Source organism: Salvelinus fontinalis, chromosome 11 (assembly GCF_029448725.1).
Source record: "Salvelinus fontinalis isolate EN_2023a chromosome 11, ASM2944872v1, whole genome shotgun sequence".
In the NCBI taxonomy this organism is placed as follows: Eukaryota; Metazoa; Chordata; class Actinopteri; order Salmoniformes; family Salmonidae; genus Salvelinus; species Salvelinus fontinalis.
Genome location: NC_074675.1, coordinates 12850248 through 12877935, shown reverse-complemented (window position 1 = coordinate 12877935; position 27688 = coordinate 12850248). Strand labels below are relative to the sequence as shown.

General features: G+C 46.2%; 2 protein-coding genes across 2 annotated transcripts in view; one reads left to right on the top strand and one right to left on the bottom strand.

Annotated features, from left to right (window-relative positions):
* Nucleotides 1–159: 159 nt before the first annotated feature.
* On the top strand, nucleotides 160–4308 carry LOC129865065 (zinc finger protein RFP-like). Its single transcript, XM_055937529.1, has 2 exons — nucleotides 160–1932; nucleotides 2178–4308. Exon 2 carries the CDS (start codon nucleotides 2180–2182, stop codon nucleotides 3809–3811), a length of 1632 nt encoding a protein of 543 aa, XP_055793504.1. The 5' UTR covers nucleotides 160–1932; nucleotides 2178–2179; the 3' UTR covers nucleotides 3812–4308.
* Nucleotides 4309–6080: 1772 nt separating this feature from the next.
* LOC129865068 (LHFPL tetraspan subfamily member 3 protein) overlaps nucleotides 6081–27688 on the bottom strand; it is a 44681-nt gene continuing 23073 nt past the window's right edge. Inside the window, exons 2-4 of the mRNA XM_055937531.1 lie at nucleotides 9426–9653; nucleotides 7970–8010; nucleotides 6081–7861 (exon numbers count right to left, since the gene is read on the bottom strand). Coding sequence (XP_055793506.1) covers nucleotides 7991–8010; nucleotides 9426–9653 — 248 coding nt within the window. The 3' untranslated portion in view covers nucleotides 6081–7861; nucleotides 7970–7990. The remainder of the gene's footprint in view (nucleotides 7862–7969; nucleotides 8011–9425; nucleotides 9654–27688) is intronic.

Sequence of the window (27688 nt, the reverse complement as noted above, 5' to 3'; positions counted from 1 at the left end):
AGCACTGGTTGGTCGGGCCAATTGAGGTAGTATGTACACGAATGTATAGTTAAAGTGTCTGCATATATGATAAACAGAATAGCAGCAGCGTAAAAGAGGGGTTGGGGGGGGCACACAATGCAAATAGCCATTTGATTACCTGTTCGGGAGTCTTATGGCTTGGGGGTAAAAACTGTTGAGAAGCCTTTTTGTCCTAGACTTGGCACTCCGGTACCTCTTGCCATGCGGTAGTAGAGAGAACATTCTATGACTGGGGTGGCTGGGGTCTTTGACAATTTTTAGGGCCTTCCTCTGACACCGCCTGGTGTAGAGGTCCTGGATGGCACTCAGCTTAGTGATGTACTGGGCTGTATGCACTACCCTCTGTAGTGCCTTGCGGTCGGAGGCCGAGCAATTGCCGTACCAGGCAGTGATGCAACCAGTCAGGATGCTCTCGATGTTGCAGCTGTATAACCTTTTGAGGATCTGAGGACCCATGTCAAATCTTTTTGCTTTCCTGAGGGGGAATAGGCTTTGCCGTGCCCTCTTCACGACTGTCTTGGTGTGTTTGGGCCATTCTAGTTTGTTGGTGATGTGGACAAAAAAACTTGAAGCTCTCAACCTGCTCCACTACAGCCCCGTCGATGAGAATGGGGGTGATCTGTCCTCCTTTTCCTGTAGTCCACAATCGTCTCCTTATTCTTGGTTACACTGAGGGATAGGTTGTTATTCTGGCACCACCCGGCCAGGTCTTTGACTTCCTCCCTATAGGGTGTCTCATCGTTGTCGGTGATCAGGCCTACCACTGTTGTGTCGTCTGCAAACTTAATGATGGTGTTGGAGTTGTGCCTGACCATGCAGTCGTGGGTGAACGGAGTACAGGAGGGGACTGAGCACACACCCCGAGGGGGCTCCAGTATTGAGGATCAGCGTGGCAGATGTGTTGCTACCTACCCTCACCACCTGGGGGTGGTCCGTCAGGAAGTCCAGGATCCAGTTGCAGAGGGAGGTGTTTAGTCCCAGGATCCTTAGCTGAGTGATGAGCTTTGAGGGCCTTATGGTGTTGACCGCTGAGCTGTAGTCAATGAATAGCATTCTCACATAGGTGTTCCTTTTGTCCAGGTGGGAAAGGGCAGTGTGGAGTGCAATAGAGAGTGCCTCCTCTGTGGATCTGTTTGGGCGGTATGCAAATTGGAGTGGGTCTAGGGTTTCTGGGATAATGGGATAATGGTGTTGATGTGAGCCATGACCAGCCTTTCAAAGCATTTCATGTATACAGCCGTGTGTGCTACGTGTCTGTAATCATTTAGGCAGGTTGCCTTCATGTTCTTGGGCACAGTGACTATGGTGGTCTGCTTGAAACATGTTGGTATTACAGACTCAATCAGGGACATGTTGAAAATGTCAGTGAAGACACCTGCCAGTTGGTCAGCACATGCCCGGAGCACACGTCCTGGTAATCCGTCTGGCCCCGCAGCCTTGTGAATGTTGACCTGTTTAAAGGTCTTACTCATGTCGGCTACGGAGAGCGTGAGGTGTTCAATTTCTGGCCCGGTTTGTTTTGCATGGCCCGGTGCCCCGGTTGAGTGGAGATTGCATATTTTAGAATATTCCATTGGTCCTTAAGTGAATTCTCCACCCACCCGGGGGAACTGGGCCATGCAAAACTAAATGGTCCAATCAGAATAGGGCTATAGGGGTTGGGCAAGTGAGTGCTCTTGGGTTGTGTATAGTTAATTATTCCAGGAAGAGAAGTGCATTGCAGTGTTGGGTGGGGAGGAAGAACATTTTCAATGTCATTTCTCTGAAGTGAAACTAAAGCTAGCCATATGTTGTGCATGAAACCAAACTCCCCAGCTCTTCAGAAAACTGTTAAATAGTGAAATTCAGTCTTTGGACCTCTTAACACCAAACAGAAAGTAGAACAGAAATCTTATCCGCAAACACATGCAGGTGAGTAGAGAGATTACATGGACATTTGAAGATCAGCTCTACACTGTTTGTTTATTCTCTTTTTTCTTTGCTACAGTTGGCCAACGTTAACTCTTTGTTCTTTGGTTATATAACTATTTTCTAAGTTTCTTAGTAACACCTTGTATCAAGATTGGTTAGTCTGCCCGTAAGGCAATGTTGGCAAACTATCAAGAGCAGACTGATTGCAGGAAATGCTTTATGGTTTTACCTTGGTCTCTGTCTAGATATGGCGTCCTCCAGCAGTGTCCTCGCTGAAGAGCAGTTCCTGTGCTCCATCTGTCTGGATGTGTTCACTGAGCCGGTCTCTATTCAATGTGGACACAACTACTGCATGTCCTGTATCAGGAAGTATTGGGATGGCAATGACCTGTGCCAGTGTCCCATGTGTAAAAAAACATTTTACAGGAGACCAGATCTGTTCATCAATACATTCATTTCTGAGATGGCTGCTCAGTTCAGGAAATCAGTTCAAGTGAAAGCCACCAGCAGCTCAGACCAACTCCCTGCCAAAACTGGAGAAGTCTCCTGTGACATCTGCACTGGGATGAAGCTCAAGGCCCTGAAGTCCTGCCTGGTGTGTCAGACCTCTTACTGTGAGACTCACCTGGAGCCTCATCAGAGAGTCGCAGCCTTAAAGAGACATAAGCTGATCAACCCTGTGGAGAACCTGGAAGACAGGATGTGTAAGAAGCATGACTGGCTCCTGGAGCTGTTCTGTAGGAGTGATCAGACATGTGTGTGTCAGTTCTGCACTGAGGCAGACCACAAGACTCACAACACAGTCCCTCTAGAAGAAGAGTATGGAGAGAAGATGGCTGAACTGGGGAAGATGATGGCAGTAGTACAGCAGATGATGCATGCAAGATCTAGAAAGGTTAAGGAGATCAAGCAGTCTGTAGAGCTCAGCAAGAGAGTTGCAGAGAGAAAGATATTAGACAGTGTGCAGGTATTCACTGCTCTGGTGCGCTCCATTGAGAGAAGTCAGGCTGAGCTCATTGAGGTGGTCAAAGAGAAGCATAAAAAAGCGGAGAGGCAGGCTGAAGGGCTCATTAAAGAGCTGGAGCGGGAAATGAATGAGCTACAGAGGAGAAGCACTGAGCTGGAGCAGCTCTCACACACTGAGGACCAGCTCCACCTCCTCCAGAGCTTTCCATCCCTCTGTACCCCTCCAGACACCAAGGACTGGTCTGAGATCAGTGTTCACAGTGATCTGTATGTGGGGACTGGGAGGAGAGTTGTGTCCCAACTGGAGGAGACACTGAATAAAGAGATGGATAAAGTCAAATTGAAGAGGGTGCAGCGCTATGCAGTGGATGTGACTCTGGACCCTGATACGGCAAACCCCTATATTATCCTGTCTACAAGTGGGAAAGAAGTGAGATATCAACAGAAGCAACAAGATCTCCTTGACAACCCAAAGAGGTTTTCAACCTGTCCCTGTGTTCTTGGAAATAAAGGTGTCTCCTCAGGAAGATTTTACTATGAGGTGACTGTTAAGGGAAAGACTAAGTGGGATTTAGGAGTGGCCAGAGAGTCCATCGACAGGAAGGGAAATATCACACTGAGCCCTAAGGATGGTTACTGGACTGTGGCACTGAGGGAGAGGTATAAGTACCTAGCCTGTACCTCCCCACCTGTCCTCCTCTCCCTGAGAGAAAAGCCCCAGAAAGTGGGGGTGTTTGTGGATTATGAGGAGGGTCAGGTGTCCTTTTATGATGTGGAGGCCAGGTCTCATATCTACTCTTACACTGGCTGCACCTTCGCTAAGAAACTATATCCATACTTAGGACCTTGTGCTAATTTTGGGGATGAAAACTCTGCTCCTCTGATTATCTCTCCTGTCAATCACACAGTCTGAGGATGACGTTTTGACATTGCAGAAGCGTGGAGATGTTTCCAAAGATAATGGTATCCTGACAAATACTCCGCATGGACCTTGATTCTGTTAAGTTTAAAATACTGCACTTTGCATTATCACATGAATCACAGAAAAAAAAATCCCTGCAAATATTTAGTTCAATATTAGATGAAATTGTTCCAGTCTCTTCTGTGTGGTCATTTCTTAATGTACATATACATAATGTGTGTTTATGTAATAATGTCGTGCTGATGTGACTGTATTGTGATTCATTTCATGTAATCTCTGACACCAATGATTGAGCAGCCTCTTCGTGGTTACAAGTGCTCTCCTGTCCCCATCGTGCATGGGGACAAAGCTTTACAACACAACACAACACACGACTATATTTTGAAGTGCCTTTCTCGTGTTGTTTGTTCTGTCTTTGATTGTAACACAAAAATGTCATTACATTTTAAATAAACACCATTAAAGAAACAGATGCAGTGAGTATGTTTTAAAGTTTATTTATCCCCCCCCCCCCTTGTTAAGTCTCTCTAAATGTTTTGTATTCTTAGGGTAATATTGACATGTTTTTATGTACATGGAAATGGTTGGGACAAACCTCTTTCCCTGGTTCCTCACCTCTTCTGTTTGTTTATCCCAGATTTTCATACACACTCACACACTGCATGAAAAGGCACATTTACGGCACATTGTCCCATACATCTCCGATTACATATACATGTCTGTAAATGTCCACACACAAAAGTGGTCTGTTATCGGATATGTACGGGATGTGTGCAGAGATTTTTGGACTGTGCACTCCAGTGTTAACCCGTAAATACACTTTTTCATGCAGTCAACTCCTCCAGCTACACTTGGAAACCACCTGGAACATATCACTGCTTGCTGACCAGACAGCCAGTATAATAAGGTAGGTGGGGTTTGGACTAGCCAGTATAATAAGGTAGTGGGGGTTGGACTAGCCAGTATAATAAGGTAGGTGGGGGTTGGACTAGCCAGTATAATAAGGTAGGTGGGGGTTGGACTAGCCAGTATAATAAGGTAGGTGGGGTTTGGACTAGCCAGTATAATAAGGTAGGTGGGATTTGGACTAGCCAGTATAATAAGTTCGGTGGGGGTTGGACTAGCCAGTATAATAAGGTAGGTGGGGGTTGGACTAGACAGTATAATAAGGTAGGTGGGGTTTGTACTAGCCAGTATAATAAGGTCGGTGGGGTTTGGACTAGCCAGTATAATAAGGTAGGTGGGGTTTGAACTAGCCAGTATAATAAGGTAGGTGGGGTTTGAACTAGCCAGTATAATAAGGTCGGTGGGGTTTGGACTAGCCAGTATAATAAGGTAGGTGGGGTTTGTACTAGCCAGTATAATAAGGTAGGTGGGGTTTGGACTAGCCAGTATAATAAGGTCGGTGGGGTTTGGACTAGCCAGTATAATAAGGTAGGTGGGGTTTGTACTAGCCAGTATAATAAGGTCGGTGGGGTTTGAACTGATTGAATATGTTCACATGTTGATTAGTTCACATCACAGGAGGTTGGTGGCACCTTAATTGGGGAGGACAGGCTCGTCGTAATGGCTGGTGCGGAATCAGTGGAATGGTATGATGCCATTCCATTGATGCCGTTCCGTACATTATTATGAGCCGTCCCCACAGCAGCTTCCTGTGGTTCGCATGTTAAGTTGAGCTTGTTTCAGCCCAGAAGCCCTATAAGAACGCTAGGCACATTTACAACATAATGAGAGTGGATTTATAAAGCCCTTTACACTCACCAGCTGGAAAGTGATATATGCCAATTAGGAGGATGATTAGGTGGCCAGGTTGGGAATTTAACCCCCTACTCTTACAATAAGTGCCATGGGATTTTTAATGACCACAGAGAGTTAGGACACCCATTTTAACTTCCCATCTGAAAGACAGCACCCTATGCAGGGCAATGTCCCCTTCAGTGCCCTGGGGCATTAGGATCTCCTTAGACCAGATAAAAGAGTGCCTCCTATTGGCCCTCCAACACCGTTTCCAGTAGCATCTGGTCTTCCATCAAGGGACTGACCGGGACCAACCATGCTTTGCTTCAGGGACAAGCCAGCAGTGGTATGCAGGGTGCTCTGCTGCTGGCAGTAGACTGCTGACATAATAGTTATAAAGTTGTGTTGCAGCCCTGTTTGTGTGGCAGTGGTAAGCTACGTGACTTGAGTTTACATGGGCTCTGGAGACCACTGATCTTTTCAAACAGTTCTGTCCCTTTAAACGGCCATAACATCCACATTTTGACCTTCAAGAAATTGTATTTTTATTAATTGATAAAATGTGCTGGATAGAGAGCAAGAATGACTTTCCGTTAACGACACATTGCTACTAGTGATAAAGTTGCAGATGGATTGTGAGGTTATATTCCCAGATAATACAATTCAAGACACTGGGCCACACTTTATGGAAACACTTATTCCCATAGTAAAATGGCAATACTCTAGAATACAGTCTGTATACATTGTGTGGCACATCTGAAGTGAATCAATAGCTTTAACATACTGCATCGATTTGTAAATATCATAGTCGAGACAAGATAATATTCCAACACGTAAAACAGCTATTTCCATTTGTTAATAGGCCTATTCTTCTACGTAATACATTGTTCTTCAGCATGGGTTTCTCCAGGGTTGCTGAGGACACTATGATTGGCAGCCTGCTCTCGACCTCTAGTCCTACATGGCTCTGATCTCTACCTCTGATTCTATCACAACAGTCATTCATTACAGCTACAAGATTTCTTCTTTACCTTCAACTTAGTGACATTTAATGTGGTGTCAGTGGTGGCGCATCACTCTCTGGTCAGCCGTTGTCTTCCAGTACGGACAAGTCTAAATGGGATCCGTGGGACGTCCCAATTCTGATGTCACCCCATTGAACATCAGATTTAAAAAAAGGTTAAGGTAAGGGTAAAGGTTAGGGTTTTGTGTAGGGACGTCCCAAGGTTCCCAGGTACCTCTAACCCTTCCACCACAAAGTCCAGTAAGGTGGCTCAGCAAGCCAGACAGTGCTTACAGTTCTCATGGCCCATGCTCACCCACTGTAAACAGTCTTACAATGATGAGCCCAATGAAGAGCAAAGAGTGGAACACAAGTCAAGAATGAATCCACAGTTCAGGTACATGTGGTCCAGAGGTGAGTTTGACACAATAAAGACAACAGCTCTGTTTGATCAGACGTCTCAACAATCCAATGCTGTAGCCTAGCGGTCATGTGCGGTCATGTGTTAGTTCACCATTTCCCAAACTCGGTCCTAGGGACCTCAAGGGGTGCATGTTTTGGTTTTTGTCCAAGCACTACACAGCTGATTCAAGTTTTCAAAGCTTGACGATTAGTTAATAATTTTAATCAGTTGGGTCAAATGCTAGGGCAAAAACCAAAACGTGCACTCCTTGAGGTCCCCAAGACTGAGTTTAGGAAACGCTGGGTTAATTTGTGTTTTTCTATGGCCTTGAATGGTGGGACAGAATCTCATGTTCTTTTTCACAAACAAAACTTTCCTCGTACGTTTCCTAATATGTTTTATTGTCACATACACCAGATAGGTGCAGTGAAATGTGTTGTTTTACAGGGTCAGTCATAGTAGTACAGCGCCTCTGGAGCAAATCAGGGTGAAGTGCCTTGCTCAGGGGGCACAACGACCTTGTCAGCTCAGGTATTCAAACCAGCGACCTTTCGGTTACTGACCCAATGCTCTAACAGCTACGCTTACTGCCGCCCGTTAAGTCATCGGCCTACTGTGTCCACTCAGTAACGGATTTCATTTCATAAAACAATATGAAGTCTTCCATCTGTTGTTGCCAATATCAAGGTCATGCCTGGATGAGAAAGGGTCCGTAGGGGTTGGTCTTTACTAAGTGGGTTCTCTTGGAGTGGATGTATCTCCTCCTTTCATTCATTCGTCTTTTTCTCGTTCTGTTCTTCCCAACAGCAGTAGCTCTCCTTTCCACCTCCAGAGTGACAGGTATGAAGCTGGAACGTTGTGTTACATTATCTTTACCTCTGATGGGCACCGACACCTGTGAACAAAGAACACAACTAGATTTACCAATGGCAACGTAAGCATATGGATATTGATCCCATGAAAGTATATCAGATTATTCACAATTCACAAAAAGCACACCCACCTTTGTACAGTATTTGGTTGTTTATATGGAATTACCAGTCTCTGTGAGGACAGAAAGGAGAGGTTAGCATTGGTAATGTCACTATGAATACCTCTTGAGCTCGTGTACTTGTAGTAACAGAGATATACCAGAGGGTGGCAGTAGTGAGGAAAAGTCACCAATCAGTAGTAAGGTAATGACATCCTTATCTAAATGGCTCAGAGACCTCCTTTATAAACATAGTTAATCAGTGGACTGACGCATACGTTACTGCAACAGAACAATTCATCACTTTGCCAAAATGAGACTCAGTCACTCTCTCTCGTCTTATAGCTGATAATGTGAAGTCAGACATCTTGAAACGCTATAACATTGATAATTGAGGGTGTCTCGGATTTTGGAAGCAGAGCCTACTAGACTTAATTTGAATGTGTGCCCAATTGAGACTCTCTCTCTCCTCCTGTCCCATAGCTGCTAACGGCATCCTCCCTCTGTTCCATGACGTTGTCCTGCACCAACAGGCAGCCCTAGCCGATCAGCTCGTGATTCATTTAGACAGGCTGATAGCCAAGCTGTGTAAACAGCCATTAGTAATTCATGACTCCGTAAATTCTCTCCCTTTTTCTTCCATCTTATTTTCTACAACTCCCTCTCCTTTCCATTTCTTTTTTTATTTTCCTTCCCCCCTTGTCGTTTTATCCATTCTCTTTGACTCGGCCATCTTGTTTTCTTATCTTCCTCTCTCATTCTCACACGTTCTCTCTCTCTCTCTCTGACTCACCAATTCCCAATCCCATTGGTAATAACAGTAAGCAGGTGTTATGTGAGAAGCAGTTAAAATATGTTAATTGGTGGTGGCTCAGGTATGTGAAATTATGCTGAAAATACTTGCATAAAAAGGGACGGAATATGAATATCTACCATGTGGGGTTTGGACAGCAGGGTACAGTTGTACATTTGATACACACCCACCCCATTCTCTGGGCTTTGGAGGAGGGGGTTGATGAGAAATGTGTATTTATTAGCCTAAATACATTAAACCCCAAGATATGGGAGATGTGGAAGAGTCTGGAGGAGAGGCGGCTCAGACTTCAGGGACAGAGGTTCTGTTATTCTGTGCAACAGTGTTCTTCACTCATGGTCCCGGAGAGCCAAAGGGTGTGCAGGTGTTTGGTCCAGCCCAGCACTAACACATCAGTATGGTGCTGCCCTTCAGAGACAGGTAGACACCCTGTGGTCCCCAGGAGCAGGATTGAAGAGCATTGCTCTATGACCTTACACAGACTTGAACTATCACACATATCACTTTGTGAGAGCCTCTGTATGGCATGCTCATATGAGGAAAGTCCACAGCTCATATTCACAAAGCATCTCAGGGTAGGAGTCCTGATCTAGAATCAGGTCCCCCCTGTCCATGTAATCTTATTCATAATGACCTAAAATCCCAAGCTGATCTTAGATTAAGTGTTGTCCTTACTATCCAGCAGCTCATCAGCCATCAGCCCATCCTGACGGTTTCCCAGGACGAAGGCCAGGAAGGAGAGTATAAGGGCGTCCATGATGCCCATGATAGCCAGGATGTAGGCCCAGCGCACGGAGCACGCTCCCAGGGTGTACTTGTCTGTCTGCTCCCCACACATCCTCTTCACCTCATCACTGTCCCAGCCGTCTGGGTAGATCATACAGCCCAGAATCAGGCACGTACCTGGGATAGGAGGAGGGAGGGAGGGATGGGGGGGATGGAGAGACAGAGGGAGGGAGAAAGGAAGAAGTGGGGGAAAGGGGGAGATTACAGAAAAGAGAGAGTACAGGAGAAACACAGAAAGATGTAGGGAGAGAGGTAGAGAGAGAAAGAGACAAAGAGAGATAGTGTTAGCTTAACCCATACCATATCTATGGAGCATTCTGAACTCATCACCCTCCCCCTGTAGTCTCTCTTCCATCTCTCCCCCTGTAGTCTCTCCTCCATCCCCCCCTGTAGTCTCTCCACCATCCCTCCCCCTGTAGTCTCTCCTCCTCCCCTCCCCCTGTAGTCTCTCCTCCTCCCCTCCCCCTGTAGTCTCTCCTCCTCCCCTCCCCCTGTAGTCTCTCCTCCTCCCCTCCCCCTGTAGTCTCTCCTCCTCCCCTCCCCCTGTAGTCTCTCCTCCTCCCCTCCCCCTGTAGTCTCTCCTCCTCCCCTCCCCCTGTAGTCTCTCCTCCTCCCCTCCCCCTGTAGTCTCTCCTCCTCCCCTCCCCCTGTAGTCTCTCCTCCATCCCTCCCCCTGTAGTCTCTCCTCCATCCCTCCCCCTGTAGTCTCTCCTCCTCCTCCCCCTGTAGGCTCCCCTCCCCCTCTGTAGTCCCCCCTCTCACCCTCTCCCTGTAATCTCTTCTATCCTCCTCCCCCTGTAGTCTCTCCTCCTCCCCTCCTGTAGTCCCTCCTCTCCTCCACCCCTTCTGTAGTCCCTCCTCTCACCCTCCCCCTGTAGTCCCTCCTCTCACCCTCCCCCTGTAGTCCCTCCTCTCACCCTGTAGTCTCTCCTCCTCCCCCTGTAGTCTCTCCTGTTCCCCTACTCCTGTAATCTCTCCTCTCCTCTGTTCAGTAGCTGATTGATTCCCTCTCCTGATCTCCTGACCACTGTCAGAGTGACCACTGCAGCTCCCCATGGACACGAACAGTACACACACCCACTCCAGCCAGAGACACTGGGACTTTCTTCAATTCAATTCACTTGTTCCGAGCGTGTGACAATAACACAGAGATGTCAGTGCAGGCTGTGGTAACAGATCAATAAGAGTATTGTCAGAGGATATCTAGCAGTCCCACACAGTCACAGCAGCAGAGTCCATAGTAGAGGCATTTGTGTGTGTTAACAGTCGTGGAAGGGCACATTGCTGTCAGAGGCTAAGCTAAAGAGACAGCAAGAGAGTACAGAGAGATAAGTAGATAGATTTAAGACACAATCTCAGGAAATGAAAGAGCAGCCCTCTCTTGCTCTCCATCCCCCTCTCTCTCTTTTCTTCCTCCCTCCCTCTCATTCACTCACAGAACCTCAGGAAATGATAGAGCATCACAGCAGGAATATTGGTGACCTGTTGCCACAAGAAAAGAGCAACCAGTAAAAAAAAAAACACCATTGTAAATACAAACCATATTTATGTTTATTTATTTTCCACTTTGTACTTTTACTATTTGCACATCGTTACAACACTGTATATAGACATAACATGATATTTGAAATGTGTCTATTCCTTTGAAACTTTTGTGAGTGTAATATTTACTGTTCATTTTTTATTATCTATTTCACCTGCTTTGGCAATGTTAACATATGTTTCCCATGCCAATAAAGCCCTTCGTATTGAATTGAAAGGGGCGGAGAGGAACTGGAGAAAGTGAGAAAGAAACACAAATCAAATCAAATTGTATTGGTCACATACACATGGTGAGCAGATGTTATTGTGAGTGTAGTGAAATGCTTGTGCTTCTAGATCCAACAGTGCAGCAATATCTAACAGGTAATATCAACAATTCCACAACAAAACCTAATACACACAATCTAGTAAAGGAATGGGATGAGAGTATATAAGTAAAAAATATATGGATGAGCAGTGAGAGCGGCTAAGATGCAATAGATAGTAAAGAATAGATAGTGAAGAATTCAGTATATACATATGAGATGAGTAATGCGAGATATGTAAACATTCTTAGTGGCATTATTAACGTGACTAGTGTTCCATTTATTAAAGTGGCCAATGATATCAAGTCTGTAGGTAGGCAGCCGCCTCTCTGTGCTAGTGATGGCTGTTTAACAATCTCTCTGTCCCAGCTTTGATGCACCTGTACTGACCTCGCCTTTTGGATGGTAGCGGGGTGAACAGGCAGTGGCTCGGGTGGTTATTGTCCTTGATGATCTTTTTGGCCTTCCTGTGACATCGGGTGCTGTAGGTGTCCTGGAGGGCAGGTAGTTTGCCCCCGGTGATGCATTGTGCAGACCTCACCACCCTCTGGAGAGCCTTGCGGTTGTGGGCGGTGCAGTGTTTCCCCAATGTGTTTCTGTTCTCTCCTAACATGTGGTTCCCTGTTAGTCTGGAGTTAAACCGGACATGTGGTTCCCTGTTAGTCTGGAGTTAAACCGGACATGTGGTTCCCTGTTAGTCTGGAGTTAAACCGGACATGTGGTTCCCTGTTAGTCTGGAGTTAAACCGGACATGTGGTTCCCTGTTAGTCTGGAGTTAAACCGGACATGTGGTTCCCTGTTAGTCTGGAGTTAAACCGGACATGTGGTTCCCTGTTAGTCTGGAGTTAAACCGGACATGTGGTTCCCTGTTAGTCTGGAGTTAAACCGGACATGTGGTTCCCTGTTAGTCTGGAGTTAAACCGGACATGTGGTTCCCTGTTAGTCTGGAGTTAAACCGGACATGTGGTTCCCTGTTAGTCTGGAGTTAAACCGGACATGTGGTTCCCTGTTAGTCTGGAGTTAAACCGGACATGTGGTTCCCTGTTAGTCTGGAGTTAAACCGGACATGTGGTTCCCTGTTAGTCTGGAGTTAAACCGGACATGTGGTTCCCTGTTAGTCTGGAGTTAAACCGGACATGTGGTTCCCTGTTAGTCTGGAGTTAAACCGGACATGTGGTTCCCTGTTAGTCTGGAGTTAAACCGGACATGTGGTTCCCTGTTAGTCTGGAGTTAAACCGGACATGTGGTTCCCTGTTAGTCTGGAGTTAAACCGGACATGTGGTTCCCTGTTAGTCTGGAGTTAAACCGGACATGTGGTTCCCTGTTAGTCTGGAGTTAAACCGGACATGTGGTTCCCTGTTAGTCTGGAGTTAAACCGGACATGTGGTTCCCTGTTAGTCTGGAGTTAAACCGGACATGTGGTTCCCTGTTAGTCTGGAGTTAAACCGGACATGTGGTTCCCTGTTAGTCTGGAGTTAAACCGGACATGTGGTTCCCTGTTAGTCTGGAGTTAAACCGGACATGTGGTTCCCTGTTAGTCTGGAGTTAAACCGGACATGTGGTTCCCTGTTAGTCTGGAGTTAAACCGGACATGTGGTTCCCTGTTAGTCTGGAGTTAAACCGGACATGTGGTTCCCTGTTAGTCTGGAGTTAAACCGGACATGTGGTTCCCTGTTAGTCTGGAGTTAAACCGGACATGTGGTTCCCTGTTAGTCTGGAGTTAAACCGGACATGTGGTTCCCTGTTAGTCTGGAGTTAAACCGGACATGTGGTTCCCTGTTAGTCTGGAGTTAAACCGGACATGTGGTTCCCTGTTAGTCTGGAGTTAAACCGGACATGTGGTTCCCTGTTAGTCTGGAGTTAAACCGGACATGTGGTTCCCTGTTAGTCTGGAGTTAAACCGGACATGTGGTTCCCTGTTAGTCTGGAGTTAAACCGGACATGTGGTTCCCTGTTAGTCTGGAGTTAAACCGGACATGTGGTTCCCTGTTAGTCTGGAGTTAAACCGGACATGTGGTTCCCTGTTAGTCTGGAGTTAAACCGGACATGTGGTTCCCTGTTAGTCTGGAGTTAAACCGGACATGTGGTTCCCTGTTAGTCTGGAGTTAAACCGGACATGTGGTTCCCTGTTAGTCTGGAGTTAAACCGGACATGTGGTTCCCTGTTAGTCTGGAGTTAAACCGGACATGTGGTTCACTGTTAGTCTGGAGTTAAACCGGACATGTGTGTTTCCTGTTAGTCTGGAGTTAAACAGGACATGTGGTTTCCTGTTAGTCTGGAGTTAAACAGGATATGTGGTTTCCTGTTAGTCTGGAGTTAAACAGGACATGTTGATATGGATCAGAATTGTGGTAATGATACAAACAGTGCTAACTGGTCTGTAATAATGCACACTGATGTTAAAGCATGTAATAACTCTAATCTAATCCCACACCCGCTACACCAGGGGTTCCCAATTACATTCAGCCACGGGACAATTTTTTCTTGAGCGAATGGTCGGGGCCGGAACAAAATGTTAAATAATTTGTACTCTGCAAATTGACCGTAAGTAGCCCAAACCGATAGCATTTGACAAAAACATAACAATTTCAAACCTTAAATACATTGGGATATGATCACCTACGCCTCTCTATTTATGAATCATTGTGAACAGATTGTCCTAGCCGGGAGCGTTAGCGCTGCGTCAGACTCCGGCACTGATGATCCACATTGCTAATCACTGTTCTCGGATCAGAGGTTGGGACACCTATGAGTTTCTCTCGTTTTCAAAGTTGATCTTGTTTATATGTGCTGTGTGTAAGAGAGCGTTGGATTGGATGCTCTGCATTTGACTATGGTCCTCTCACTTCCAGACCTTTTCATAAATAAGACAATACGGTCCTGAGGTGGTCTTATAGCTTGGATCCAGACTGAGAGGAGGGCAGTCATTCTAACTCTGAACTCATCATAAATAATAAAAACATAATTTACCCATTCACTTCCTCTTGCAGTGAGCCAGGGAGATGCAGAGTGAGGAGAGAGCATGGGATCCTACATATGTAGGATCTTAATTTGATCACTTTTGTTATTAATTTTCCTGCACCACATGAAATGCAGATGAGCCTCGTGATTTACAAAAGTCCCTGAAAACCCACACTAACACACGTTTATATTAACAGTATTGCACTTTTCATGTAGACTACTTTTGGCCAGCTAATAGCCTAACCAACAAACAGGCAACATCAAATGTTCAAATCCTGTTGTTGCAGGACTATTTCACTGTGACAATATGGGTTAAGATCCTACATCTGTAATGAACAAGGAGCCTAAAGTTTAAGTCTCAGGCAAACATTGAATAAGTCAATTAATGAGCCAATGACAATTAATGAGCCACTGACGCCACCATGGGGCACTCTGTTCACAACGTTGACATCAGTAAACCTCTCGTCCACACGTCGCCATACACGTGGTCTGTGGTTGTGAGGCCGGTTGGACGTACTGCCAAATTCTCTAAAACGATGTTGGAGGCGGCTTATGGTAGAGAAATTAACATAAAATTCTTTGGAAACTGCTCTGATGGACATTCCTGCAGTCAGCATGCCAATTGCATGCTCACTCAAAACATCTATGGCATTGTGTTGTGTGACAAAACTGCACATTTTAGAGTGGCCTTTTATTGTCCCCAGCACAAGGTGCACCTGTGTAATGACCATGCTGTTTAATCAGCTTCTTGATATGCCACACCTTTCAGGTTGATGGATTATCTTGACAAAGGAGAAATGTTAACAAATGTTAACAAATTTGTGCACAACATGAGAGAAATTAGCTTTTTGTGCGTATGGAACATTTCAGGGATCTTTTATTTCAGCTCATGAAACATGGGACCAAAACTTTACATGTTTGTTTATATTTTTGTTCAGTGTACTGTATATATCCTTCACTATCTCCCCCTTCTTTAGATCTTCCCCTCTCCCTCCTCTCTACTCCCTGCCTCTCTCTCGTTCCTTGGCTTTTCTTCCTCTCTCTCCCCATCTTTCTCTCTCGTCATCCTCTCTCTTTCTCTCCCCCTCTCATGTGTTGCCAGCATCAGATGTGGATATAGAACAAGCCATTACCACAGATTGCATACTATGTTTTTAGGTCGTTTCTGAAGATTCTCTAACGTTCTCTCGTTGAAAGTTAAGAGTCTGTCCTTGTTCACTCTCTTTCTCCTAACTCCCCTTCCATCTTTTTTTTACCTCTTTCTGTCTCTGTCTCTCTCTCTTCTTCTCCTCCCAGCTGATAGCTGTTGGCGGGGTAGAGACTTTCAGTCCTCTCACTCCTCGTCTCCATTCTCCCGCCAACTGTTGCTGCTTCTCCTCAACACAGACAGATTAGTCCCAGTTCTCCGCCCTTTCACTCCACGGCTGCTTAATGTCTTGATTGAGGCTGGCTGGTTGGTTGGGATTGAGGCTGGCTGGTTGGTTGGTTGGGATTGAGGCTGGCTGGTTGGTTGGTTGGGATTGAGGCTGGCTGGTTGGTTGGTTGGGATTGAGGCTGGCTGGTTGGTTGGTTGGGATTGAGGCTGGTTGGTTGTGATTGAGGCTGGTTGGTTGGTTGTAATTAAGGCTGGCTGGCTGGTTGGTTGTGATTGAGGCTGGCTGGTTGGTTGTGATTGAGGCTGGCTGGTTGGTTGTGATTGAGGCTGGCTGGTTGGTTGTGATTGAGGCTGGCTGGTTGGTTGTGATTGAGGCTGGCTGGTTGGTTGTGATTGAAGCTGGCTGGTTGGTTGTGATTGAAGCTGGTTGGTTGGTTGTGATTGAGGCTGGTTGGTTGGGATTGAGGCTGGCTGGTTGGGATTGAGGCTGGCTGGTTGGGATTGAGGCTGGCTGGTTGGGATTGAGGCTGGCTGGTTGGGATTGAGGCTGGTTGGTTGGTTGTGATTGAGGCTGGTTGGTTGGTTGTGATTGAGGCTGGCTGGTTGGGATTGAGGCTGGCTGGTTGGGATTGAGGCTGGTTGGTTGGTTGGGATTGAGGCTGGTTGGTTGGTTGTGATTGAGGCTGGTTGGTTGGTTGTGATTGAGGCTGGTTGGTTGGTTGTGATTGAGGCTGGTTGGTTGGTTGTGATTGAGGCTGGTTGGTTGGTTGTGATTGAGGCTGGCTGGTTGGGATTGAGGCTGGTTGGTTGGTTGGGATTGAGGCTGGTTGGTTGGTTGGGATTGAGGCTGGTTGGTTGGTTGTGATTGAGGCTGGTTGGTTGGTTGTGATTGAGGCTGGTTGGTTGGTTGTGATTGAGGCTGGTTGGTTGGTTGTGATTGAGGCTGGTTGGTTGGTTGTGATTGAGGCTGGTTGGTTGGTTGTGATTGAGGCTGGTTGGTTGGTTGTGATTGAGGCTGGTTGGTTGGTTGTGATTGAGGCTGGTTGGTTGGTTGTGATTGAGGCTGGTTGGTTGGTTGTGATTGAGGCTGGTTGGTTGGTTGTGATTGAGGCTGGTTGGTTGGTTGTGATTGAGGCTGGTTGGTTGGTTGTGATTGAGGCTGGTTGGTTGGTTGTGATTGAGGCTGGTTGGTTGGTTGTGATTGAGGCTGGTTGGTTGGTTGGGATTGAGGCTGGCTGGTTGGTTGTGATTGAGGCTGGCTGGTTGGGATTGAGGCTGGTTGGTTGGTTGGGATTGAGGCTGGTTGGTTGGTTGGGATTGAGGCTGGTTGGTTGGTTGGTTGGTTGTGATTGAGGCTGGTTGGTTGGTTGGTTGGTTGTGATTGAGGCTGGCTGGTTGGTTGTGATTGAGGCTGGCTGGTTGGTTGTGATTGAGGCTGGTTGGTTGGTTGTGATTGAGGCTGGTTGGTTGGGATTGAGGCTGGCTGGTTGGGATTGAGGCTGGCTGGTTGTGATTGAGGCTGGCTGGTTGGGATTGAGGCTGGTTGGTTGGTTGTGATTGAGGCTGGCTGGTTGGTTGTGATTGAGGCTGGTTGGTTGGTTGTGATTGAGGCTGGTTGGTTGGTTGGGATTGAGGCTGGTTGGTTGGTTGTGATTGAGGCTGGTTGGTTGGTTGTGATTGAGGCTGGTTGGTTGGTTGGGATTGAGGCTGGTTGGTTGGGATTGATGCTGGTTGGTTGGTTGGGATTGATGCTGGTTGGTTGGTTGTGATTGAGGCTGGTTGGTTGGTTGTGATTGAGGCTGGTTGGTTGGGATTGAGGCTGGCTGGTTGGGATTGAGGCTGGCTGGTTGGTTGGGATTGAGGCTGGTTGGTTGGTTGGTTGGTTGGTTGTGATTGAGGCTGGCTGGTTGGTTGGGATTGAGGCTGGTTGGTTGGGATTGAGGCTGGCTGGTTGTGATTGAGGCTGGCTGGTTGGGATTGAGGCTGGTTGGTTGGTTGGGATTGAGGCTGGTTGGTTGGTTGGTTGTGATTGAGGCTGGCTCGTTGGTTGTGATTGAGGCTGGTTGGTTGGTTGGGATTGAGGCTGGCTGGTTGTGATTGAGGCTGTGTTTGTGCGTGCAGGTTTTCTTTCAGTGCGAAGGTGAACCATGCCAAATGCATATATAAGAGGGTGTAAATTGGGGCAGAGACAGATAGACAAATATTGGGCTCTCTCCTCTCCCCCCCCTTCCCTCTCTTACACCTTTACCCTCAATCCTCCCATAGTGCTGCTGGTCACAGGGTCAGTGTGTTAAGGGCTGAGGGTAATGTGGGGATGCAGGCTGTGTGACATGGATGCTGTGCCGTTTGCTGCATATGGCCAGGCTCATTAGCTCATCAAATGCACAAATGCAAACACCCATGTGCACGCACACTCACACGCACAGCCAATTACAGCACTGCATATTGACTGTACAAACAGAGCAGTCAATGTGATTACAGCCAAAGAGATTGATTTTAGACTGTTGAATTGTAATGCTAGCAGGGAGCTGTCCAATCAAGAGGTGCTGCATTCACCCAACTGGCTTACATGAGCTGCTCTGTGGTTTGGATTAGAGTGCATTCTTCCCCCTCATCTCTGTATGCATCCAACACACTCCGGAAGACTATAGCATTGGCATGCTTCTTTTTCTCTCTCCCTCCACGACAACTTGTTTCACGTGTCATTGGGGCCGACAAGGATTTTACAAGGAGGCAGACAGGGAAGGAGAGGGGGAGAGATAAAGGCAAAGGAATGAGATTAGAAAGAAAGAGGGACAGAATGAGAGAGGGAAAGAGCTGAGCACTCTGTCTCTATGGCTCAGGCGCAGAATGACATCAAATGTAGCTGTTGCTTCTCTACTGTGCACAGGTGGAGCAGGAAGAGAGAGGGGCAAAGAGCATCATGTCAGGAACAAGCACTATTAGTTTATACAACGAGTGTCTGAACAGAGTAAGAGTTATATAAGGTGCCTGTTGTTTTCTTTCCTAGGGAGAGGAGAGGAGGAAGGTGGGAATACATCGATGGAGTGTGGATGGGGGAGAAGATAGAGGGATAGAGGGAGGGCTTGCTGAATATAAGTACCATCGGGAGGTTACAGGATTAGAATCCCAATGCGTCCCATCTGACACATAAAGAGAGGAAAGGAAGTGTTCAACAAGCAAGACTACTCCACCCTGTCCTTAATTGAGCAGCAATGGTGGTTCTTTATTAAACCAATAAATATGTTGCATTTGTTCTGCAATTCATTACTTTGACCTTTGAGTCTTTTCTACCCTGACTGGGAAAAAGTCCTATCCTATTCACAGCAGAGAAATCTGCTTCTGTTCTCCATTCCTAAAGCAGAGGGGTTTATGGATGGTACCTGGTGGACAGTGTGCCGTAAAAGTGATTGAGGATCAAATGAATAACCCAATCATTCAGCAGCAAGCCGCCCACGTCTGTATCAGCCCCAGGCCCAGGCAAGACCACAGCAGTTATAGTATTATCAGCTATTCATAATAGCCAGGGGGGGAAAAAATAAACAGTCGACCGAAACACAAGGTTCTACATGCCTTATTTCTACCAAATGTACAAGGGTACACTGTTATGACTCCTCATGAAGAATATTTCAGATCATTTTGTTTTCAGATATTTTTTGATTCCGTCATAGAAAATGCAGAGCGTTATAGTATATGCCCTTTAGCAGATCATTTTATCTAAAGCGGTTCACAGTCGTGTGCATACACCTTTTTTCCGTATGGGTGGCCCCAGTGGGAATCTAAACCACAATCCTGATGTTTTTCCGTATGGGTGGCCCCAGCGGGAATCTAACCCACAATCCTGATGTTTTTCCGTATGGGTGGCCCCAGTGGGAATCTAACCCACAATCCTGATGTTTTACCGTATGGGTGGCCCCAGTGGGAATCTAAACCACAATCCTGATGTTTTACCGTATGGGTGGCCCCAGTGGGAATCTAAACCACAATCCTGATGTTTTTACCGTATGGGTGGCCCCAGCGGGAATCTAACCCACAATCCTGATGTTTTTCCGTATGGGTGGCCCCAGCGGGAATCTAACCCACAATCCTGATGTTTTACCGTATGGGTGGCCCCAGCGGGAATCTAACCCACAATCCTGATGTTTTTCCGTATGGGTGGCCCCAGTGGGAATCTAACCCACAATCCTGATGTTTTTCCGTATGGGTGGCCCCAGTGGGAATCTAACCCACAATCCTGATGTTTTTCCGTATGGGTGGCCCCAGTGGGAATCTAACCCACAATCCTGATGTTGCAAGTGCTGTGCTCTATCAACTAGGCTATGCAGGACCATGCTCTTGTATTTGCAGGACTGATATCTTACATTTCTTCATTTATATAAAAAAAAGTCAGAAAAAAAAGCTAAACTCATGTCATTACTGTCTCCCAAGGCAGCATAGTGTAGTTTATCGTAAAATGCAACAACAAAATGACCCATTCAAACCATTGTCAGACATAGCAATAGAAAAAAACATCTGTCTTTTCATCACAATATAAATCTACATGAATCATTATGATAATCCTCATAGGCATAAATATTGTTTTTCTGGTTTAAATCCCTCTATGAAAGCCCACTGACTGACCTCTGGTTTAAATCGCTCTAGGAAAGCCCACTGTCTGACCTCCTCTGGTTTAAATCCCTCTAGGAAAGCCCACTGACTGACGTCCTCTGGTTTAAATCCCTCTAGGAAAGCCCACTGACTGACCTCCTCTGGTTTAAATCCCTCTATGAAAGCCCACTGACTGACCTCCTCTGGTTTAAATCCCTCTAGGAAAGCCCACTAACTGACCTCCTCTGGTTTAAATCCCTCTAGGAAAGCCCACTGACTGACCTCCTCTGGTTTAAATCCCTCTAGGAAAGCCCACTGACTGACCTCCTCTGGTTTAAATCCCTCTATGAAAGCCCACTGACTGACCTCCTCTGGTTTAAATCCCTCTATGAAAGCCCACTGACTGACCTCCTCTGGTTTAAATCCCTCTATGAAAGCCCACTGACTGACCTCCTCTGGTTTAAATCCCTCTAGGAAAGCCCACTGACTGACGTCCTCTGGTTTAAATCCCTCTAGGAAAGCCCACTGACTGACCTCCTCTGGTTTAAATCCCTCTATGAAAGCACACTGACTGACCTCCTCTGGTTTAAATCCCTCTAGGAAAGCCCACTAACTGACCTCCTCTGGTTTAAATCCCTCTAGGAAAGCCCACTGACTGACCTCCTCTGGTTTAAATCCCTCTAGGAAAGCCCACTGACTGACCTCCTCTGGTTTAAATCCCTCTATGAAAGCCCACTGACTGACCTCCTCTGGTTTAAATCCCTCTATGAAAGCCCACTGACTGACCTCCTCTGGTTTAAATCCCTCTATGAAAGCCCACTGACTGACCTCCTCTGGTTTAAATCCCTCTATGAAAGCCCACTGACTGACCTCCTCTGGTTTAAATCCCTCTATGAAAGCCCACTGACTGACCTCCTCTGGTTTAAATCCCTCTATGAAAGCCCACTGACTGACCTCCTCTGGTTTAAATCCCTCTATGAAAGCCCACTGACTGACCTCCTCTGGTTTAAATCCCTCTATGAAAGCCCACTGACTGACCTCCTCTGGTTTAAATCCCTCTATGAAAGCACACTGACTGACCTCCTCTCGTTTAAATCCCTCTATGAAAGCCCACTGACTGACCTCCTCTGGTTTAAATCCCTCTATGAAAGCCCACTGACTGACCTCCTCTGGTTTAAATCCCTCTATGAAAGCACACTGACTGACCTCCTCTCGTTTAAATCCCTCTATGAAAGCCCACTGACTGACCTCCTCTGGTTTAAATCCCTCTATGAAAGCACACTGACTGACCCCACTGGAAGCAATAGTTGACCAGGGAGAGTAAAAAAGCATTTCCACCAATCAGAAGTAGTCAGTAATTGCCACCAATGGTGTCTTCTCCGACTGAGATCTTTGTTTAGAGGTGGCAGAAGCAGATGCATCATCATGGTTACTGGTGGTGTGCTGTTAATCCTGTGATCCATACAGGAAGTGACATGTTATGTGCATGTGGGTGACTAAAGCCGAAGATTGTTTATTATATTGACAAGATAGTCAAGTGACCACTAACAATGGAAATGCATGTCCTCAAAGATGGACTACAGGCGAGATCAGATGGGGCCATTCTAGCCAATGAGAGGACATATACGCGTGTGCATAAAAGGGATAGATAGAGGACTCATCTTTGTATCTCTGCCATTATAGCGTTTGTCACAGCATGGTCACGTGTGCGCCCTTGTCACGTGTGCTCCCTCTCCGGTCTCTAGGTCATCAGGCTGCTCATTATCCCGCACACCTGTCACCATCGTCACACGCACCAGGACCTCATGACACTCACCTGGACTCCATCACCTCCTTGATTACCTTCCCTATATATGTCACTCCCCTTGGTTCCTTCCCCAGGCGTTATTGTTTCTGTTCCTGTGTCAGATCTGTGCGTTGTTCATGTTTCTTATTTTGTATTATGTTGTGTTTATTTATTAAAACACTCACTCCCTGAACTAGCTATCTGACTCTCAGCGCACATCGTTACAGGGCTCCATTTTAAAGTCCATTTTCTTCTTCTTCATTGGCTGATTGCTCCCAACGCATAGGAATCCCCACCCAGATGACTACTATAAAATGGTGGAAGCCCTCAATGGCAATGTCCATGCTAAAACGGGTTATATCCATGATGAGTCCTCTATCTCTATGACAACAGGCTCTGATATAAAGTTGCAGAAATGCCATGTGCGTCCACTTATATCAGTGCATTCATAACAACTTAACCTTTACGAAACTTCTATTCCATCAAATAGCAAATCAGCAATTACATTTTTTGTTGACACTTTCACAACTCTTCCTGACTCTCTCAGGTAGCCGAGAGAGTCACACACTCCTGACACTGTGACAGAGGACGACATGAGTCACACAGCCAGCTCTCTCTCTTTCTCATTTTCCGCTTCCTCTCTTTAATTCCCTCATTCTCTCTCTCTCTCTCGATCGGTCACTCTTTCATCACATCTCATGAGTAAACCCAACCCTGCCATATGCCGCAATCCCTCTAAAGAGTCATGGACACTCACGCTCAACCCCTCGCTCAGATATGACAAGCCATTTATCATACTCATAAAGAGCTGTAGTGTTACAGTAGCCCTACACATTGCAAAGAGGACACTGTCTCCCATGAACCTCTAGGGCGGAAGAACAGGAGAGGTGATTGGGAACAGGTGTTCCAATTAATTACCGAGCGTCTGCCAACGGGGAGCCACAGTGACAAGAAATGCAGCCTCACAGGGAAAACAACATTTGTTGACACACTGTGTAATCACGTGAGTAGAAGAAAAAAAAAAAAAAATCGACCTAATAATGTTTTGATGCGCATCCATGAGAGGGAATGAGTAGAAGTAGAAGCTGAGTAGTAGTAATATAGTATCATAAAGTAAGGCTTTTTGGATGGGACCCAGCTACAGACTGGGGACTGCTTACTGACTGTGCTGAATGAGCAGCAATAGAAAAGCAATTTCCTCCACTCTGATGGAGAGCTGCAAGCCTCCAAGATAATTCACCCACAGGGTTAGTTCTTCATTGCACCAATCAACCCAGGTGTCTCATCAATGCTTGATGTCTAACAAAAATCCTTTCCCTGAGTTTTTAGTTGAACAGAAAGAGACGGGCCCTAGTATAGCCTTATCATCTCTCCATTAGATTTTCAGAACTTCATCACTATTCAGCGTGGATCCTTCCTTTCTTTCCCAAGTTCCTCAGATGTGGTGACAGGGTTCTGGAAGTGGAAGATGGCTAAGGCAGTTCAGGTGAATATTCTAGATGTCCTCATTTCTTTTTCCCCCACCCGGCTCCGTTTGAAGTTGGCTGATGGGATTGTTTTAATATTCCTCTGATCTGGGCTGATGGAAGGGTACATGTGATGTGATCCTCTCTCTACTGCTTGAAAAACAGTTTGGAAGTACCAAGCTGACTAATGATGGACTGAGAGAAGAGGGGATACAGGGAGTGATCTGGCACAGTTACTTTATGCAACCGTCTTTGTTGTGCTGTAATCATGAAAATAACATTCAGCTGAAGGGGGAAGAGACTGTTGAATGGGACAATAGTGAGAATCTGGAAGCAGAGCATCACAGAGAGTGGAATACTGAAATAATTGTGGAATTTAAAAGTTGTTTATAAAGCTGAAAATGTCTACAGAGTGAGAGATGTGAGTGGTTGAATCTAGTTTCCAAGCTAAATGGTGGACTGTCAGTGGTTTCGTTGTCTGTGTAGGGGGGCCAGACACATCGTGTCTCTCTCTGCCCACTCTGATCTTATGTCATGATGATCAACAAGAGTGATCAGCAGGAGCTTGGTGAGCAGTGATGAATGGCAGAGCTGTATCAGAGGGAAGGCTTTGATGCCAACTAGTGCCCATGGGGCGAGGGCAGCAGGGAACGGCTTAAAGGGCAGACGGGTCCATATCCAGCTGGTTGCCATGGAGACACACCTTTTAACTCTCCAGCGGTGCCTTCCCAGCAGGAACCTCTTTGACCACTACACCAGTCTCCGCCCGCCGTGTCCGAGAGTTCCTGTCCATCTCACAGCAACAAGAGAGGGAGAGGCAGGAAGCGAGCGAGTAGGGTGCCGTTTCCATGGCAACCCAGGAGAGTGAGCGAGCCACGCTCGGAAAGAATATTGACTGCAGAGCTGGCAGCGAACAACGGTGAAACAGTGCATCTCTCTCTCAGCTACGCATCCTCCGAGCCGTAACCCTCATAAACAGGTCCATGTAAACGTAATGGGTTACAGCTAGATCAACACCACAACACAAAAATAACTTAACTACAATGCTAAACCAGAAGCTGTAACATAGACGATGTCATTAAAGTATCTCATTAAAGAGAAGTGTGGTGTTTGAACCCAGGGGAGGTTGTATAATAAGTCACAAGTGCAGCAATGCACACAGAACGTGTCGTCATCCAGACTCCCTGGAGTATCAACCACACGTTCCCGGAGACCAATATACTGCGCTAGGTTTATCAGATAACAACCTCTGTTGTTGTGCTGCTCGGCGAGTGCCGAAGCCATTTGATGTCCTCACAACACAGACCTCATTTGTACAAGTTTTTTTGCCCACAGTCTTGGCAGGGCACGCTTTGAAAGAAACACTCTGTCAACATCATTAGCTGTTTCCTTCACAGCGGGAACATTGTTCCTCAAAACCAGCTCAGCTCGGTACTACCAGTCCTTTAGATATTGCACCAATTAATAAAAATGTCTTGTCTTAAAAGAGATCCAAATCCCTTTAAATATACACACTGGCCCCATTTCACATACAATTGGTGCTAATTTCCCACTGGATACAGCGGGAAATTTAGTTTTGATTTACATTTGCTTGAGTTGTCAACTAACGTAAATTTAACGTGAAATCAAAACATGTCACTGGTTCTAGGTTAAAAGTTAGTTGAAAAAAATATAAAATGCCCTTACGTTGATGACTTTTTGCAAATCCAATCGGTTTTCCACATTGATTCCACGTCACCCCAATGATTTTTATTAATTGAAATGACATGGGAACAACATTGATTCAACCAGTTTTTGCCCAGTGGCTAGTTTCCCATTCACATGGCTGCACTTGCCTTCCTTCACTGTAATTACTGTTCGGGGCAATTCCCCAAAGGGTGTTAGTGCTTAACAATGACAGGGTGCTCCAGGAAAAACATCCCCGATGGTCGTTTATTAGACCCCTATGCCAGGTCCCGGTCTCTGTGGCTGGCTAGCAATAGGCTGTCATGTTCCCCTTCAACTCTGGGGTCAGCTGACCACCTACATCTTCACAGGCTGCTTCTCCCAGACGGGGAGAGACTTGGTGTTAGCTAGGGTAATACATGCTGGAGGCACGGCAATATGCCAGCCAAGCCCAGGAAAACCCAATCCATTATGATGCATTGATTGATGAGCAGATTAAAATGATGAGCGTCGAAGTGCTGAGAGATGATGAGGCGGCCATGTGAGGATAACATGGAGAATGAGATTGCCCTCAGGGCTTGGGTTTTGGCTTACAGTTGAAAGAGGTGGTCGAAACAATGACTGATTGATTAGCCATGGGTCAGGAGGAGCAGGGGAGGAAGAGAGAGACTGGATGAGTAGGATGAGGCGTACGCTCTCCAACACAGCGGATGGCTGCCCAGGTCCAGCACATCAAAGGATTTGCCCTATGTCCTCCTTTGATTGGTGTGGAAACTTAAAATGGATGCCACAGGCGTGGACTGAGAAGTAATGAATAAAAAAGTTAAAGGTCTCTGAAAACTTTGGCCAGTACGAGACGAGTCACCACTGCCCACACAGTCAGATATCAAGCACAGTCTCTTAAAGATGAGCAGTTTACAGGTGGCGTTGTTGTTTTCTAGACCCGAGTAACTGGGCCAAGTAGTTTTACCCTCGCTGCATCTCATTCATTCACCATTAATCACCCAACAACAGAACCCAACAATGACAGCCAGGTGTCATAACCAGCCGGTTGGAGACTGATCATGACAGAAGCAGGAACTGCGCGACAGTCTCTTAACAAAGCAAACTCAGACACACCAACATCACACACACACGGCACTGCTGCTGCTGTCTCGCTGCTTTTTTAATGGTTCACCATGCCCTTGTCCCTCCCTCCCTCCTTCCCTTCCTCTCTCTGGAAGAGGGGGATAAATCAGACGCCTGTCTCCTTTGCTTGGCTCTGGTGATCCAGGAGATAAACACAGTTTGGAAATCTATAAAGCCAACTCCTCTGAACGATGGCTGGGACATAGAGACTGGAGGAGACATGGGGGTCAATACATCTATAGCCTATCACTACTTAGACTACAACAACACTGTCTGGACTGATGGATCAAACAGAGATTTTATCTAACAGGTTGAGAGCAGAATGTTTGGTGGTGAGAAGAGTTCACCATGCTGTATGCTAGATGTGCTTGTCATAGTTTATCAACATGGCCAATACAAGTCAATGTTAACGGAGAGCTTCATAGCCCTCATTTTAAGGTGTTGAAGCCTCCTCAAGAATATCCAGCATAAGAAACATATCTTGTTCACACCTGTTTTCATGTGTGTGTTTATTTCACCTTTATTTAACCAGGTAGGCAAATTGAGAACACGTTCTCATTTACAATTGCGACCTGGCCAAGATAAAGCAAAGCAGTTCGACACATACAACAACACATAGTTACACATGGAGTAAAACATGTGTGTGTCTTGTGGTTTGTTTGTTGGGACATGTAGGCCAAGGTCAGAGTTTTTAACAATAATTATCTCATTTTCAATCAGAACACAATCAAATCAAATTCCATTTTATTTGACACACACGCCGAATACTACAGATATAGACCTTACAGTGAAATGCTTACTTACAAGCCCTTAACCAACAACTCAGTTAAGAAAAAAAGTATTAAGAAAGTATTTACTAAAATAAACAAGAGTCAAAAATAAATAAAATAACAAATAACTAAGGAGCAACAATAAAATAACAGTAGTCGAAGCTAAAGGGTACCGGTTAGTTGAGGTAATTGAGGTAATATGTACATGTAGGTAGAGGTAAAGCGAATATGCATAGATAATAAACAGAGTAGCAGCAGTGTAAAAGTGGGGGTGGGGGGGGGGCAATGCAAATAGTCTGGGTAGCCATTTGAGTAGCTGTTCAGGAGTTTTATGGCTTGGGGGTAGAAGCTGTTAAGAAGCCTCTTGGACCTAGACTTGGCGCTCCGGTACCGCTTGCCATGCGGTAGCAGAGAGAACTGTCTATGACTAGGGTGGCTGTAGTCTTTGACAATTCTTTGGGCCTTCCTCTGACACTGCCTGGTATAGAGGTCCTGGATGGCAGGAAGCTTGGCCCCAGTGATGTACTGGGCCGTACGCACTACCCCCTGTAGTGCCTTGCGGTCGGA

Bases quoted from the DNA above. Each gene is read 5' to 3' on its own strand.
- LOC129865065 (XM_055937529.1), top strand. From the start codon at position 2,180: ATGGCGTCCTCCAGCAGTGTCCTCGCTGAAGAGCAGTTCCTGTGCTCC.